At 48.2% G+C, this 16,951-nt stretch overlaps 1 protein-coding gene and 1 non-coding gene across 7 annotated transcripts; both read left to right on the plus strand.

Annotated features, from left to right (window-relative positions):
- The first annotated feature begins 666 nt into the window (after positions 1–666).
- On the plus strand, positions 667–16,446 carry LOC122376440 (protein phosphatase 1K, mitochondrial-like). 6 transcript variants are annotated; one of them, XM_043356311.1, is made up of 9 exons: positions 667–854; positions 7,711–8,152; positions 8,566–8,703; positions 9,039–9,147; positions 10,623–10,774; positions 11,567–11,716; positions 12,402–12,536; positions 13,267–13,504; positions 14,665–16,446. In XM_043356311.1, exons 2-8 carry the CDS (start codon positions 7,868–7,870, stop codon positions 13,399–13,401), a joined length of 1,104 nt encoding a protein of 367 aa, XP_043212246.1. In that variant the 5' UTR covers positions 667–854; positions 7,711–7,867; the 3' UTR covers positions 13,402–13,504; positions 14,665–16,446. The 6 variants fall into 6 exon arrangements, with proteins under 6 accessions (XP_043212246.1, XP_043212247.1, XP_043212248.1 ...); XM_043356312.1 differs by having other exon boundaries at positions 13,267–13,496; XM_043356313.1 differs by having other exon boundaries at positions 670–854; positions 12,402–12,690.
- Trnav-aac lies at positions 11,216–11,288 on the plus strand. Its single transcript has one exon. It is a non-coding gene; the product is annotated as a tRNA-Val (tRNA).
- Positions 16,447–16,951: the final 505 nt, after the last annotated feature.

Below are 16,951 nucleotides of genomic sequence, written 5' to 3' on the forward strand. Positions count from 1 at the left end.
ACAGACTCTGATCATGATGCGCATTGCGCAGTCATTGGGCCTGTTCCAGCGCCTACAGAAACCTCCAGAAACCTCCAGAAAGCTCAAGAATCCTCCAGAGAACGTTCCAGCGCCTCCAGAAAACTCCAGAAAGCTCTGGCAAAAGCTCCAGAAACCTCCAGTAGCCTCCAGAGAGTTGGGAGGCTCAAATTTCTCTGGAGGCTCTAGTCTACAATTATGGCGCACAAGTGACAATCACGAATGTAAACAAAGGACTTTTGACTGATTATTTTACAACTTGAATGTAAAGAAAATTACATTGCTATAATTTTGTTTATCAATTGAAAACAAATTTTGCGTTTCGGAGGGGAGATTCGGAGGGAGATTCGGTGTCGGGATTCCGTCGGGATCGGACGTGCCCATCGAGCTCCTCCTTACTGCCTGGCTAGTCAGCTGATTGGTGCCGGGCCATAACTCGATTGGTCGACGCCAAGCAGTTTCTCACTTTTCCTGGTTTTCTTTCCTGGTCTTTGCTATTTCCTAATCCACGGATCACATCTTCGTAAACAAAAACAACAAGAGTAAAGAAAATCAAGAAATGCCGTTAGAACGATCGCCGGTACTTTCCCGCCGAAACCAAGGAGGGACGCCAGCTGACCGCAATCAGCCTCAAGACGCTAGCGTCGGGAACGGTTTCAAAAATGCGACCGGAGTCTCCGAGAAAAGCAAGGAAAAAAGTCGCGACGGGGAAAGCGGTGGAACCAGGGCTTTAGCTATCGGTGGCTGTGGTGATGGTGGCGGTAGCGAAGGAGGGAGCGACGAGCACCATAAACAGGGAAGCGTGGCGGCGGTCGGCGAGAAAGACATCGATTCAGGTATGGAACAAACCTCGACGAAGCAAACCAAGGTGGGTAAACTCAATCAAAGCGTCTACAAAGCTTTTGAGCAGGAATCTGGCGGTACCCTATCACGCTCCTCAAGCGACACGAGCAGCACAGAGGCAATCTGTACTGGTGGCCCTGACAAGGTATGTGGAAACCCTGTGAAAAATGGCGAACCTGGGGTCTGCTGTGATAGGTGTCACGAATGGTTTCATCCCAGCTGCCAAGGGATTCCAAAAGCTGCTTCTAGAGCTCTTGAGAGATTTCAGGCCCTCGCTTGGCTTTGCATGACATGCAAGACAGATTTAAAGGGTGGAAAGGAAAAATCTCTCCTTTTGCAACTGCGGTCCACTGAGAACAGGCTGCGGCAGCTCGAAGATGCAGCTAAGAGAAACTCGGAGCTTTTCCTGACCTCAGTCAAGTCTCACGAGAAATCGATTAAGGACCATGCATCCCTGCTTGAAAAATCACTCAAATCCATTGAGTCGCAGACAGTCAAGCAGTCTCAGTTGCTTGAACTTACAACCCAGCAACACAAGGTCTCTTATGCTGAAGCAGTAAAAAGTACTTGCTCTGAGGTGGCTCAGGTGGTGAAAACTCAATTTGCCCAGCTTCCAAAATCCGGCCAACACGAAGAGCGCAAGGCTACAATGGATCTTTCCAAGGTCCTTGACAACCATCTCGACAAAGAGAGAAGGAAAGCGAACCTTGTTGTTCACAACCTTCCCGAGCAGGTAGAAGGCACCTTCTACGAGAGGTCTGTAAAAGACCTGTCCCTGTTCACTGAGATAGTCAAGAATGAGATGAAGATAAACGTAAGGGCATCAAAGTCGTTCAGAGTTGGTAAGGCAGTGCCCGGGAAACCACGACTACTGATAGTAACTCTGGATAACCCAGCTTGTAGACATGATGTACTTAGGTGTGCTCCGCAGCTGCGCCACTCTGTGCAGTACCCCAACATCTACATCACGCCTGATCTGACTCAGCAGGAGAGAGAGGTGAACAGGAAGCTCAGAGATGAGCTCACATCAAGACGTAGAGCAGGTTAAACAAACCTGAAGATCAAGGGAGGCAAAATCATCTGCCTAACCCAGCCACCAAATGAAAACAGCAAAGCACCAGGCAAGAGCAGTGTGTCTGGTGGCACCTCAGTGTCCTCTCAGTCCAGGGAGTCAGAGTCTAGAAGCATGTCCCCGACAGTGTCCCTGCTCAGCCAGCCCCTGCCGCTCCTCAAATTATTGGGGCTACACCCGCAGCCCTTGATAACAACGAGGGTCAGGGTCGCGCAGGTCTGCCTGGTGCAGTACGGGAATCTGGTGGCACCTCTGGCACTGAAGGCCACTCAGCCCAACCAGAAAATGCTGCCCCTGGCTTTTGACTAAGTCACCCAAGGCAGCGCATCAAGGGTCTGACAGTTCTGTATACAAATGCCGACCAGTTCACCACCAAACGGGACGACCTCTGCATGCTAATCTGCAATGATGAACCAGACATTATTCTCATCTCTGAAGTGATTCCCAAGGCCCAAAAAAATCCAATAGCCCCTGCACTGCTCCACCTCCCTGGATATACTATGCACCCTAGCTTTGCACCATCTACACCCAACTTGGGTACTAGCGGCATGAGAGGTGTATGCATTTTCACATCTGAAAAACTAAGTGTGTCTGAAGTCTTTCTAGAACACTCATCAGTGGAGCACGCCTGGGTGAGTTTATCACTCACTGGAAGCGATCGCCTTCTGTTGGGATGCATCTATAGAAGTCCTTCTGGTTCTCCAGAAGAAAGTATGCAGCACCTTGAGGGTCTGTTTCGGCAGGCATGCCTGTTGCCATTCTCCCACCTCCTCATCGTCGGCGACTTTAACTTCCCTTACATTGACTGGGAATCAGAAACCGCACCAGCTCAGCACATCTCACACTCCTTCCTGGACCTGATCCATGACTGCCTCCTCTTTCAGCATATAAAGCACCCAACTCGATATCGATTGGGAGAGACCCCATCTGTCCTTGACCTAGTCTTTACCAATGAGGAGGGTATGGTCACTAGCCTCCAGTACCAGCCTGCGTTAGGAAATAGCGACCACCTGGTCATCCGGTTCACCCTCTCTTGTTACACAGATACCGCTACTTCACTCCCTCAGTGTCGCACGATCACTGACTTTGCGCAACTATCCGCTGAGCTGGGTGCCCGAGACTGGTCAGAGCTTGATAACATGAATTTGGATGATGCATACGCAACATTCAAGGCACGGCTATCCGAGGCTGTGTCACAAGCCTCCACAAGAAGAAAGATCCGCCCCAAGAAAAACATCTACATGGACAGAAAAGCAATGCAGCTGCGAAAGAAAAAGAAGTTACTCTGGGGTGAATATCGACGAACGCTAGACCCAATTGACCACGCCAGGTTCGTACGCTGTAGGAATGAGCTAAGGAAACTCACAAGAAATTTGCGAAAGCAATACGAATCCAGCCTGGCGGGTAAACTAAAGGAAAATCCCAAAGCCTTCTGGAGATACGCTAGCACAAGACTCCGTACCAAGAGCAGAGTTGAAGACCTAGTCAACGAACATGGAGCGCTAGCATCCTGCAACCAAGAAAAGGCTAACATCTTGGGAAGGTACTTCAGTGGCATTTTCACCCACGAAGCCAACGAACCAGAGCCAGAACTTAACGTGCGGTGGGATGGACCTGTCCTCGAAGACATCGACGTTTCTGCGCAAAAAGTGGAGGCAAAACTGACTTCCCTCAGACCAAACAGCTCTCCAGGACCCGACTCCATACAGCCTCGAGTCCTCCGCGAATCTGCAAGGACCCTCGCGATGCCCCTGAGCACACTATTCAGGAAGTCACTGGATGCTGGAGCCCTCCCCCCAGAATGGAAGACCGGAGAGATCACCCCTATCTTCAAGAAAGGAGACCGTCAGAACCCCTCGAGTTACAGACCTATAACACTAACGGCCATCCCCGTCAAAGTCCTGGAGTCAATCGTCCGAGACGCCCTCCTCCAGCATATGTGCACAAATGATCTGCTTGACAGCGCCCAGCACGGGTTCCTCCCAAAGAGGTCCTGCACTACCCAGCTGATGGAAGCGATGGAAGATTGGAGCTGTGCTCTCGAAAATGGCGAGGCCATTGACATCATCTACTTGGACTTTGCTAAGGCCTTCGATTCCGTGCCGCACAAACGATTGATACACAAGCTGTACGCCTATGGTGTCAGAGGAGCCCTTCTCAATTGGATTGCGGCCTTTCTGGTCGGTCGTCGACAGAGGGTCGTGGTCCAGGGAAGTAAGTCCCCTTGGGCACCGGTGACGAGCGGAATTCCCCAGGGATCGGTCCTCGGACCTGTGCTGTTCACTATCTTCGTCAACGACCTGCCCTTGGAAGTGTCTGGCTCAGTCAAGCTTTTCGCAGATGACACTAAGCTTTATCGACAAGTGCCCGGTACCGGCACAAGCCTCCAAAGCGACATCGACGCACTCGTCCGATGGTCCGAAAAATGGCTTCTTCCATTCAATGCCCAGAAATGTAAGGCAATGCATCTCGGCCTGCGAAACCCGGCCCTGACGTACACCCTGAGTGGCATTCCGATACAAGAGACAGAGGAGGAGAAAGACCTTGGCATCTTCATAGACTGCCAGCTCAACTTCCACAAGCAGACTGCCGCAGCCATCGCGAAGGCTTCCCAGATACTGGCCGTTGTGAGGCGCTCATTCGCTAACATCGATGAGTTCACACTGCCACTGTTATATAAGACGATGGTTCGCCCCCTCCTGGAATACGGAAACACCATCTGGGGTCCCTTCGGAAAGGTCGACCAGAAGAAGCTGGAACGCGTGCAACGGCGTGCCACAAAGATGGTCACCGCGATCAGGCACCTCCCGTACACTGAACGGCTCCGTCGGTTGGGATTGCCATCCCTACACTACCGGAGACGTAGAGGCGACATGGTGACGGTGTACCAGCTGTTCCACGGCGGTTTGGCAATTCCACCTGAAGTCTTCCTGACGCGGAGTGACTCTGGTCGTACCAGGGGCCACGACTGGAAACTTAAGAAGCCCAGGGCCTCGAAACTGGTGCGCAGAAACTCATTCAGCATTAGAGTCATCAACGACTGGAACTCATTGCCGAACGCAGTGGTGGCGGCCCAGTCCGTGAACCAGTTCAAGGCTCTCCTGGATAAACACTGGGGCGACTCGATGTTCGACATCCCAACCCCCTAAGAGCCCAGCCTGTATCCTGTCACGAGCTCGATGTGAGCGGGATCCCCAGGCCAAGTGGCCTTTTAAATCCCGATTACCGCAAAGGAAGGAAGGATGTTTCAAGAGAGAACAATCGTCATTCTTTTGGTATCTGTGATGCCAATCTCCAGAAATCTCCAGATTGCGTTCCAACGCCTCCAGTGAAACCTCTGGTAGAGCCTCCAGTCAAGAATTTCTACTGGAGGCGGTGGAATAGGCCCATTACCTTTTGCCACTGAACTCCCAAGGCTCTATTTTTGCACACGGCAACCCAAGGCTGTATAAACCCGGCAACCCAACGGCAACAGTGCTTGTTTATTATTGCCTGCTGTCAGCTGTGGGCGTTGGCCTGTTGCTGAGGGCGTTGTGGGCGTTGTTCTATCTATCGGTAAGAATCTTGGTTCTATCAATAATAGGTATCAAACCAGACATTGACATGGGATTGGTCGAATCAAATTATCAAAACCAAGCTTACCTAATCTATAACATTTCGCTCAAGTGCCGGAGCGGTGCGTTTTGTGTTGTAACAGTGCAAAGATAAAGGTGCAAATTTGCGGGCTACCCACGTGATTGATGGGACCACGAGCACTGGCAGTCCATCCTGACCATCGCACACTCATTTAGACCAGAGAGCACACTGAACTACTTAACTGATGTGAAACTTTGAAGCTCCAACAGTTTTTTTCGATGTTCTTCATCTATCTTGTTTGGTCTGTTATGTTCGTCAATAAGCCAATTCCGGACCGCACTTCATTAAATTCGCACCATACCAGGCCAAATCCGCACCGCACCACACCAAATCCGCACCAGCTGAACAAGCCCGCACTGACAAGATCTCGTCGAAATTGCCATACTTTGCAGACCGCAGACTCTACTTACTTTAGAGGCTGTGAAAATGCAAAAAGGACAGTTAAAACATGGCTGTTGATTTTCTCCATGACTGTATGGAACGATGAGCAGCTACTTGAAAATTGGCATTCGCCAGCTAACCTGTGCCGTCAAGGGCGCCATTAATTCTAAAAAGATGAGGCTTTCTCAGAGGCTCTTATTACCCCTCTCCAAAGGGCACCATTACCCCTAACGGGGTCATGCCTCACCATTTGCGGACCCCTGTTATAGGTACCCAACAGTGAAAGACATTCCCAGGATCCGGTGTCTCCTGGACGACCCTCGCCTGTCAGTAGCGGTGGAACGCCTTCAGTTAAGGGGGGGGGGGGGGGGGTACTGCCGACCTTTGGTCCCATTCTTTCCGTGCAACGCCCATAGGGCTAATGTTAAAATGTCAAAATCAAAGGGGGGCACGGTGCCCCGGTGCCCTCCCCGTTCCGCCGCCTATATCGTCTGGCCAATGCCATTCGAGATGGGCTGGGTCGCGGCTATCGATACAGAATCGGCCGGACGACATAGAATCTCTGTCGTCCCGGAGACACTAAATCTGGCTATCATCATCACGTGCAAGTGGCTATTCATCTTAAATGACTGTCAAGTGCATAGGCGGTGGAACGGGGAGGGCACCGGGGCACCGTGCCCCCGCTTTGTTTTAGGCATTTTAACATTAGCCCTATGGGCATTGCATGGAAAGAATGGGACCAAAAGTCGGCAGTGCCCCTCCCCCCGCCCCCTTAATTGAAGGTGTTCCGCCGCTACTGGTCAAGTGAATATTGATGTGTGGTTGTGAGGATACATACCCTGCATAGCTGAAAAGTGTAACAGATCAGGGCTTCACTTCATTCATATCTATAACTTACTTCAAATTGCTGGCAAGTGGCAGCTTTAGAAATGTGATGCTGGATGCTTCAGGGGGTGTACTTCAAAGAAGTTTCGCCCAACACCTAACACTTAAAGGAAAAGGGCCACCTTTAACATGGGGATTGAAACTGAGATAGCCATCTTGTATCCCGTGTCCGAAAACCTATTTGTCTACCTCCTTACGACCGATTTCGGCCTCCATTCGTAGTTATCGGCAATTTTAAAAGAAAATACGCCAGGAATGCGTCCTTATCCCAGGAATGCGTTCTTATCCGACAATACAGCCACCCGCGGCGAGGCTTTGGTTTTTTACCAATCAGCTCCAACCAGCTCAGCTTTAACCAATCAGCTTATCTGACACAATCCGACGAGTCTGTCTTCTGAACGCTGATTGGCTTGAGTGTGACGTCATCGCTATGCCATCATACAGTAGGTGCCGTAGAGAGTATCAACATAGTACCAATATGTTAAATAGTTTTAAATACTTTTTCGCGAATTGTGCACTTCTGGCACCAGTTTTAAAAAGAAAATGAAAAATAATAATGTCAAAATGAATAACAACGATATCTTCATATTTCACGAAGGTGGCCCTTTTCCTTTAAATTTTTATTCCTTTTGCATAGCTGTGCATTTTAAAAGGAACTGTCTAAATAAAAGTTATTTAGTTTTTGTTATTCTTCAAAAGCTATGCTGTTTATCATCAATTTTGGACACCTTGGCTAAATAGTTGAATACTCCTCCTAGCTAGATCTGCTAACGCCTCAAACTCTTAAAACGATGGTATATGAAACACTACCTTCCTAGCATTTTTTATCTCATACAACTGCAAATTTGGTGCTGAATATGTTTTTATGTTTTCAGATAGCTCGTGAACTGCCAGAAGCACCTTCAAGATTCATCACTCTTCAATCTAGTCTAAACACTCATCAGTCTCTTCATTCTCATCCATCTATCAGTTCATCCCACATCAGCTCTCACATCATTCCTCATTAGATCAGTCTGCCTGTGACGTCACGTCATGTCTCCACCACTCTCCAGCCTGTCGTCATTATGTTCCCGCTGCTTCCGGACCCAAAACCACCTGGTTCGTACTGCTCGCGCACTAGCCAAGGGACATCCTCCTTTTCCGGCACGGCTAGTTCACCGCGCCGCCGCCAGAGGCGCCACCGGCGGCAGCTCGGCGGAGTTTGATAGTTTCGGAGCGTGGGATTCGAGAATGGAGCTGGAACTTTCGTCCAGCATTAAACACGGCAAGCCGATACCCAGGGTAGATGCGGCGAGCGTCGGAATTTCGAGCCTGCAGGTGAGCACTGCGAGTGAGTTTTAGTGTGATTTTTTTTTTGTCATTCTACATTCTGCTCATTCATTCTACTCAAGACATGACCCCACTCCACTCTATTACCGTTCTGTCCCGTACGGGACAAGACGATTCCATTGATGATTTTGTATTGCCCCGGTAACGCATTTCATCTCGCTCCATTTCTCTAACTCATTCCCGTTGAAGCGTGTCGTTCTCATTCCCCCTTTCACCATCCCATTCCCGCTCCATCTCATTAAAGCGTGTCGCTGTCGTTCTCAGTTCCACTAACCTTCACTTCTCGCTCCATTCCATTAACGCTTACCGTACTCGATCACTCATTCCACGAACCCCGCTCCATACCATTAACACGTGCCGTTCTCGTTCCCCATTCCATTAACCCGTCTGTCCGTTTCCAGGGCCGGCGCCGGTACCAGGAGGACCGCTGCGTCGTGGCGGACGTCTCGCCTGATGTACTGTTGGCCGCCATCATGGATGGACATGGAGGGGACGGCTGTAGCCAGTTCTGCAGCAAGTTATTGGCGTCAGTTGTAGCGGTAAGTGGGGGTAAGGCGGGAGGAGATTTGTGGTCAGATTTCTGGGTGAAGTTGAGGTTTAGACTTTAATTTGAGGTCAGAGTGAGGTTAGAGTGACTTTAAGTTTAGAGCATGCTTAGACTGAATACTGAGTTGTGGCTTGTGGCCTGTGAGGTCAATGTCTTTTAGTGCTCTGTGTTATCTCTGTCTATATCTCTCTCTCCCTCCTGTCATTCTCTCCCTCCCCCCTCTCTCTCTCCCTCTCCCTCTCCCTCTCCCTCTCCCTCCCTCCCTCCCTCTCTCCCTCCCTCCCTCTCTTTCTCTCTCACTCTCTCACACTTTTGCACTCTCCACAGGCTCAGCTATCAGCAGGAGAGAGGGACCTGATGGCAGTACTGCAGGAGACTTTCCAGACCCTCAACAGGCAGTTTGCAGAGGAGTGGGAGAGGCAGAGTGGCGCAGCAGGTGAGAGGGGAGAGAGGGAGGGAAGGAGGGAGAAGGAGGGAGGAGAAAGAATGATAGAAAGATAGAGTGAGCAGCGGAGGCAAACGAAAGAAGGAAGAAATGAGATATAAAGAAATCGGTAGGCTGAAGGAATGGAGGCAGAGTTATAGGAAATGGGGCAAAGGGAGGGAAAGGTAGAGGCCAAAAGGGAAGAGAGGAAAGAAATGAGAGCTGGAGGACGGGGGGGGGGAAGGAAGGCAGAGCGAGAGAGGGAGGAAGCTGAGTTGGTCAGGCAGAGATGCTGTGATATATGCTGGATGTGGGGCGGTGGTCGCTTCTGGATGTGGGAGGGGAGAGCTTCTGCCAGGGCTGCGGAGTCGATAGATTTTCGGTGACTTCGACTCCGACTCCGGATTCCAAAATCGACTCCGACTCCGACTCCGGCATCCAAAAACCAACTCTGTCGCCGACTTCGGATAGAATTGTCGACTACGATAATAACCAGGTCTGCGGAGTGGATGGATTTTCGGTGACTCCGACTCCGACTCCGGATTCCAAAATCGACTCCGACTCCGACTCCGATTAGAACTGACTCCGCAGCACTGGCTACTACATACTGGGGCTCTTTTCTGGGCGGGTTTGACTATAATTCTGGATAGAGAAGTGTTATCAAGGATAAGAAGGACTCTTGGTCCTGTGTCACATCCCACCAGTGATGCTGGTATGCAATGACGGTCGTCGTGTCAATATCTGTTGGGATGGGCTGCTGTGCTGGGCTGCCATACGCTGGGTTGGCTTTGGACTGTGTCATTGGCACTGCTGTACCGCGAGTGCAACAGTTTGCTTGCAGTAACTTAGTAAGCTGAATACGTCCCTTGAATACGCTCCTCGACTTTTCGGCCGCCCTCGATTCGGTGCTTGTTTTTTTTTTTTTTGTTGTTGTTGGGAATTAGGCCCTTTCGGTTTGACGACCATTTCAGAGCCGGGATAATGATAGGATATAGGTGGAGACATTGGTCTGGGCAGGCACCCTAGCGAGTCACCGGGGCTGAGCCCGTCCGAATGGACAGGCCGACCAGCCCCCAAAATACTCACTGCACCCGGCTACGGGGTGCGCTCCCTCGGGAGCAGCGGTGCCGCACCAAGGGAGCAGCCCGCATGAGATAAAGGTGTCTGTCCAGCCCGGAGGGGATTGCGGCGTGGAGGAGAAGGATTTCAGTATCCTGAGAATAGAAGCACGGAACGTTCGACGACGACGGAACGGAAATTCATATGTTTGGTTGGCTCTGGGATGGCTCTGAGGACAGCATCCCATGAGCCCAGCTCCCTTGCCTCTTATCCTACATTCTAGGTAAGAACATTTACCTCTAGGTAAGAAGGATACTGGTAGGACCCATGCTCATCACACCACCCTATCTTACCATGTAATGCGTCTTCGTTATTGTGACATATTCCACCACTGCATTGTTTTATGACATCTCGTTCCCTCTTCACAGACAGTCCCGGTACGACGGTCACAGTCTGCCTGCTCCGATTGGGAGCCGAACTGGTTATAGGCCATGTGGGCGACAGCAGAGCCATCTTGTGTCGAGACGGAGAAGCTCGGAAACTGACCACCGACCACTCGGCGGCGCTGCTATCGGAAAAGGTGAGAGAAGCGAGAGGGAGAGAGAAGGGAGAAGAAAAAGGGAGGGAGAGATGATAGAGAAGGGTAGGAGGCTAAAGGATATGTAAGGGGGAAGGCAGGATGATGGAGGGTTAGAAAAGGGTGTGAGAGGGGAGGAGGGAGATAGGGTTAAAGGAAGAGCACAGAGAAGAGAAAGAGGGAAGGAGAAGGTTGGAGGAATAAGGGCAGAAGCCAAGGGAAGAGAGAAGGCTAGCCGGGAGGGAGGGATAGGATCGAGGGTTAGGGGAGAGGGGTGGAGGGGGAGAGAGGCTGTTATCACTATTGGGTCAGCATTGTTCAGCCTATTGGTTTAATTTCGATCTAAAGGAGTGATGTCTTAGGAAATTTTATTTAAGGTTATTCCATAGGCCTAACATTGGCCTCGCTAGACTACTAGACGCTGGCCGGGCGCTTCAGTCAGCTGTTTCCGTGGTGTAGTGGTTATCACATCCGCCTAACACGCGGAAGGTCCCCGGTTCGATCCCGGGCGGAAACAGTCCTTTTTGCCCCCTCCCCCTCCGTTGTCCCACTCGTGCCATGCAGTAAGCTGTTGATCAGCTTTTCGCTCTTTCCTTGCTGTCTTTAAAAACGTATCCTTCATGAACAACATTCTCTACAATTGTCATGTCGAGCCAATGTCGCAGATCACATTTATCATATTGCACTCAGACTTTTCGAGCTCTGTACATTTCAACCCCTATCTATTGTGTTGTGAATCCTTTTCACTTACGATACCTATTACGATCCCCATTACCACGTGACCGTTTCTCACAGCGCCGGGTGGAGGCGTCGGGTGGTCACGTGACTGTTGATGAAGTTGGTCGTCACATGGTGAACGGTAGACTGGCGATGACCAGAAGTATCGGCGATCTTCATCTGAAACGGTCCGGGGTGACCGCTTTCCCCGATACCAGGTCACTGGAGGTCAGTAGAAAAGGTCACTGGAGGTCAGTAGAGCTAGGTGTATCTAGAGATCAGGTTGCAAGGTCACCTGAGACTATTGAGTTCAGCATAGTAGGTCACTTGAGATAAGTAGATGAAATACATTTGTATTGGGTTTCTAGGTCAATATACATACAACATCACCCTAGGTCAGTATACAAATACCTTGCCTGGCCCTGGCTTTGCCACTATGCTATCTACTTGACCTTATGACCCAGTTCTATGTATATGTCTTCATGATCCTGAGCTGACTTTGTTTTTACTGATTTTGTTGCCACATTTTGCGTTATTGTGTTCCTTTCCGCCTTTCTCTTGCGTTATGTTTCGTTGTTTGTAGTTCCTTTTTATCACGCTTTCCCCTGTTCTATATCCTCAGATAAAGCACGGCCGTGACGCCTTTTTTCTGTCGTGGAACTTATACTTTACTTTTATATGACCTTATCATCTGAACCTAACCCAATGATCCTCATGTGTCTTGTGACCATAACAAAATATGGCTCTCTGATTCTAATCCATTTCCCCTGCTTCAATTCCCACCATCATATGCTTTCTGCTTTTCTTCTTACTATATCACCTTCCCTTATTTCTCTCATGTTTTGATCTTTTGTGATGACTCGTGTGCACGTTCATTTCTTCATTATGACGTTTTCCCTGTTCATATCCTTAGGTAAAGCACGGCAGGGATGCCTTTCTGGTGCTCACCTCGGACGGTATAAATCACGTGATGAGTGACCAGGAGATATGTGACGTCATTAGGGGCAGCCGCAGCCCGCCAGAGGGAGCCGCACAGCTTACCGATCAGGTGGGAAGTGACGTCATTTTGACGTCATTAGGGGCAGCCGCAGCCCGCCAGAGGGAGCCGCACAGCTTACCGATCAGGTGGGAAGTGACGTCATTTTGACGTCATCAGGGGCAGCCGCAGCCCGCCAGAGGGAGCCGCACAGCTTACTGACCAGGTGGGAAGTGACGTCAAATTGACGTCATCAGGGGCAGCCGCAGCCCGCCGTAGGGCGTTGCACAGCTTACCGATCGGGTGGGGAGTACATAATGTGACGTCATATTGACGCCACTAGGGTGGGATTCTACCTGGATGAGATTAGGTCCAGTTTATTTAAGTGATTTACTTTTTCATTTACGGCACTGTAACAATCTTTTTTATGTGTTAACTTTATAGGATGGCATATTTAATTTCCAGTCCCAAATTTGGAATGGGTTTTCATTGGGTCTTTACCTGGCCTGCCCTGGCCCTCCTGTGAAAGAAGCCCTTCTCATGACTCTCTCTCTCTCTCTCTCTCTCTCTCTCTCCCTCTCTCTCTCTCTCTCTCTCTCTCTCTCTCTTTCCCTCTCCCTCTCCCTCTCCCTCTCTCCCCTCCCCCCTCTCCCTCTCTTTCTCTCTCTCTCTCTCTCTCTCTCTCTCTCTCTCTCTCTCTCTCTCCCTCTCCCTCCCTCCCTCCCTCCCTCCCTCCCTCCCTCCCTCCCTTCCTCCCTTCCTCCCCGGGCTCCCTCTCTAACTCTCCCTCTCTCCCCCACAGGCTCTCTCGTACTCTGCTGACGACAACATCTCCTGCGTGGTGGTACCGTTCGGTTCCTGGGGGAAATTCACCGACGATGCCAGCATCTTCATCAACTTTGGCAAGACCATGTCGACCAGCAGCCGATTCAGCTGAGAGAGCTGGCTGGGAGTCTGTGGAGTTTGTCACTTGGAGGATTCCCTGTCGTCGTCACTGCGTTTGGAGCGTGGCGTCGACTTTTGGATATACAGGTAGAGAAGTACGTAAACATTTTCATCTACAGAGGCCTGTTTCACTAAAAACTTGCAATTACAAGTGCTTAGTTGTAGTTTACAATTCATAAGTATTTTTACCAACTACGTAAAAACCGATTTCACTAAGCTTCATCGCCAGTGGCAACTCCGATAGGAAAATGTTTGCAAATAAACTTGTAAACAGTAAAATTGTTTTTAATCAAGAACTATCGCATGTTAAAGATATTGCTTCTTTTTATCAAATTTTGTCTAGTATTCATGCCAAAAGCTGCCTAATTAAATTACAAATAATGATGCTGTTGGAAAAAGATGCAAATGATAGTTCACATTATCCTATTATTGAAAGAAAATAACACGCAAAGCATTTGACAGCAGAAGACTGTTGAATGCAATTATGGCGCGCGAATGACAAAACATGACGATATTTTAATACCGATTATTTTGCTTCTTAGGGTGTGTACTAAGCGAAAAAGGAGCATGAAACGACTCAACAAAGCATAGTTGTTCTAAATATATGACTGTTTTGCATTATTGCACAAAAAGTATCAATATTCCGAACGTCAGGACCACTGGAATTTCAGGTTTGTAATTACGATGTTTTCTTTCAAGTTTCTGGTCTTCGTGAAACAGAAAGTTTGCGATTCCCATGTTTTCTAACAAACTTTTTCTTGTAAAAAAGTTTGCAAATTTTAAACTCAAAATTCATGTTCAAAGGTTTCGTGAAATCCAAATCTCAAATGTTGGTAATTATTTCTTGCAAACTCAAGCTTTTTTTGTAATTACAAGTTTTATTTGTTAGTGAAACAGGTCTCTTATTTAACGTAAACATGGGTATTTAGTAGACAGTGGGTTACCCTAGACTAGCTCCATACGTATATGAAAGTTTTGTCTAAAATCGATTTATTTTGGCAGTCTGTCTCTTGTGTCGGAGCCTTCGACAATTCCTCAGCCTCTGTTAGTGTGATGTGTCCCCATGTGAAATTCCCTAGATGGCCTCATATGTTAATATAGCATACTGGCGGCCGAGTTGCCTTCTTTTTGGTCATAATTCTTCTTTGTGATGTAATGATCGTTAAATGCTACGCAATGACCCAAATTTGTCGTAGTCGATATCTTAATGCTGTATCTTCTTGTGAATTTACTCCCGAATACGCTGTATTTTCAGATATGACGGCAAACTTCGCACCACTTTGGACTCCGCAGAAATAGCCTCTACCGTGAGTGTCAAACCGCATCTATAGCCTCTACGCAGCCTTCGATATTAGCCTTACTACCAGTGACTCTCTCCATAGCCTCTACGCAGTCTCAGCCGCCAGCATTTCTCCATAGCCTCTACGCAGTCTCAACCGCCAGCATTTCTTCGTAGCCTCTACGCAGTCTCAACCGCCAGCATTTATCCATAGCCTCTACGCAGTCTCAACCGCCCGCACTTCTTGTAGCCTCTGCGCAGTCTTCGACGGTAGTGAACTGCCTGATTCTTTCGTCGAAGCCTCTGCTTGGGGTGTTGTTATGTCTCACGATGGAGCAACGGTCTTAGTGTTTGTTTTGTGATATAACTATGTAAGGTCTGTAAGTGTATATGTAAGAAGAAGGGAAAGGGGCGAGTGGTTGAACTGTCGTCAAAACCTGCTCCTGACACAGTGGAGTATGCAGCTGGACGTCTTTTGGTCTAAGTTGGTATACACTTTATTATTTCTGTATTGATTCAGCCTATATTAATTAAGAACGGATTTTTTTTTGTCATCTACATGGAAGGATTTTGTTATTTACGATTTACATGTATATTCCCTTAAGAGCTCATTGAAAGCTTAAATTTGTACAACATGCTCCCAACGCATTCACAACTGAAGCCAATCAGTCTAATACGGACAATTTTATCGGGGAAAAATAATATCAACAAAAAGCGCATGCTGCTTTCACATATAACTATTTTGTTGGATATATTAGAACCACAACTGCACGCATTTTAAAGAAAATATCTGCCATTATGCTAATTTGTTGATAGAAAAACAGGACATGAGTTCGTGGCTTCCAGCAAACTTGCGAGCAAGAGTTTTGTCAGAGCCATTCATAAACAGATGTTTTGTGGCGTCGGCGAGTGCAATTACCTACTGAGAAAGCGAACACGGAACGCAAGCTGTATAGCTAGTCTAAGTTTATGTTAATGTCATGTCTTTCTTTATACATATGTCATTATTATTTCACCTTTGACCGTTTGTGAACCCGTGTTGCTTTTTGGGCCGGATGATATTGCTCTATGTGAACGCAGATGATAATGTAGATCAATAGGACGCATTAATGCCTGTAATATTTGCAGGCTACGTAGTTCGTACTATAGCACATGTCTTTGTGATATCAGATATGCTAGAATACCAGTGCATTGTTTTGTAGGGTTAAATCAAGTCATGGCCATATGTAGAATCAGGGCAAGGAATGGTATGGCGAGAAAAAGTCAGAATTCAGGAAAATTCAGGATTAAGGAGAGGTAATCAAGAGTCAAGGCTCAGGAGGGGTTTGAGGATTTATAAAGCCCCAAGGAACAAGAGGGGTTTGGAATCATAAATCAAAACATGAGCATTCGTACCATATATGTGGTAACTACAACCGTTTATGAAGTGTTTGGTAACGTAAAACGGCTGGATTGAATGACATTATGTCACACGCTGAACGTCTTATTGCCTTATGCAGGTGGCAGTGTTTTGCTATGAGAGTTCGTGACGTCATATGTCTGACGTCACACATAAGCGTAAGCGAAACGCCATGGTAATGCTCAGCTATCGGTGGCTTCACTGTATTGATGTGCCCTTGACGGTGACGCTCGAGTTATAGATACAGCGCCCCTATAGTGATATAAGTCCGATCTGCTGCTATAGTTGACGGGTGAATGTTGCTGCTGTTTTTCCGAGCAGGGTCATATGCGCTGTGTATACGATTACGGGATGTGTACCTATGGTTTTATTTTGTATATGATCCGAACGCTTTATGTGAATATACGCACAGCTCGCCCTTGGTTATTTTCAGGAAAAAAAAAATATCTATGCATATCTGCCGTTATTGATGAAGTCTTGAGTTGACGTCAAGTGCCGCTGAACATTTTGCTACGAATATTAGCATTACGGTGAATTCACCCTTTTATGCAATCGTAGGCGTAGACTTTCTGTTTGGTACAGTACAGATTACGGCAAACCCTCGGTCGTGCAACCATTATATCGACACCTTTTTTTAAACCCCACATTTGTCCTCCCGTGAAGTTCAGACAAGTTGTTTAGAAACCTTCAAAAAAGGTACAGTCACTCGATTTTTCTCAAGTTTGTCTGTCTTGGCAGATCAAGCAATGCCAGAGCAAGCTTACGAACACACAAATTTGATCAGGATCGGACGATTGGACACTCCTAAAAAGAGATATTTCGTGCTTCCCGGAAATTCACAGGAGAACAGATGTGGGGTTTAAA

The sequence above is a fragment of the Amphibalanus amphitrite genome, unplaced genomic scaffold (genome assembly GCF_019059575.1).
Source record: "Amphibalanus amphitrite isolate SeventyFive unplaced genomic scaffold, NRLGWU_Aamphi_draft 002139F_arrow, whole genome shotgun sequence".
In the NCBI taxonomy this organism is placed as follows: Eukaryota; Metazoa; Arthropoda; class Thecostraca; order Balanomorpha; family Balanidae; genus Amphibalanus; species Amphibalanus amphitrite.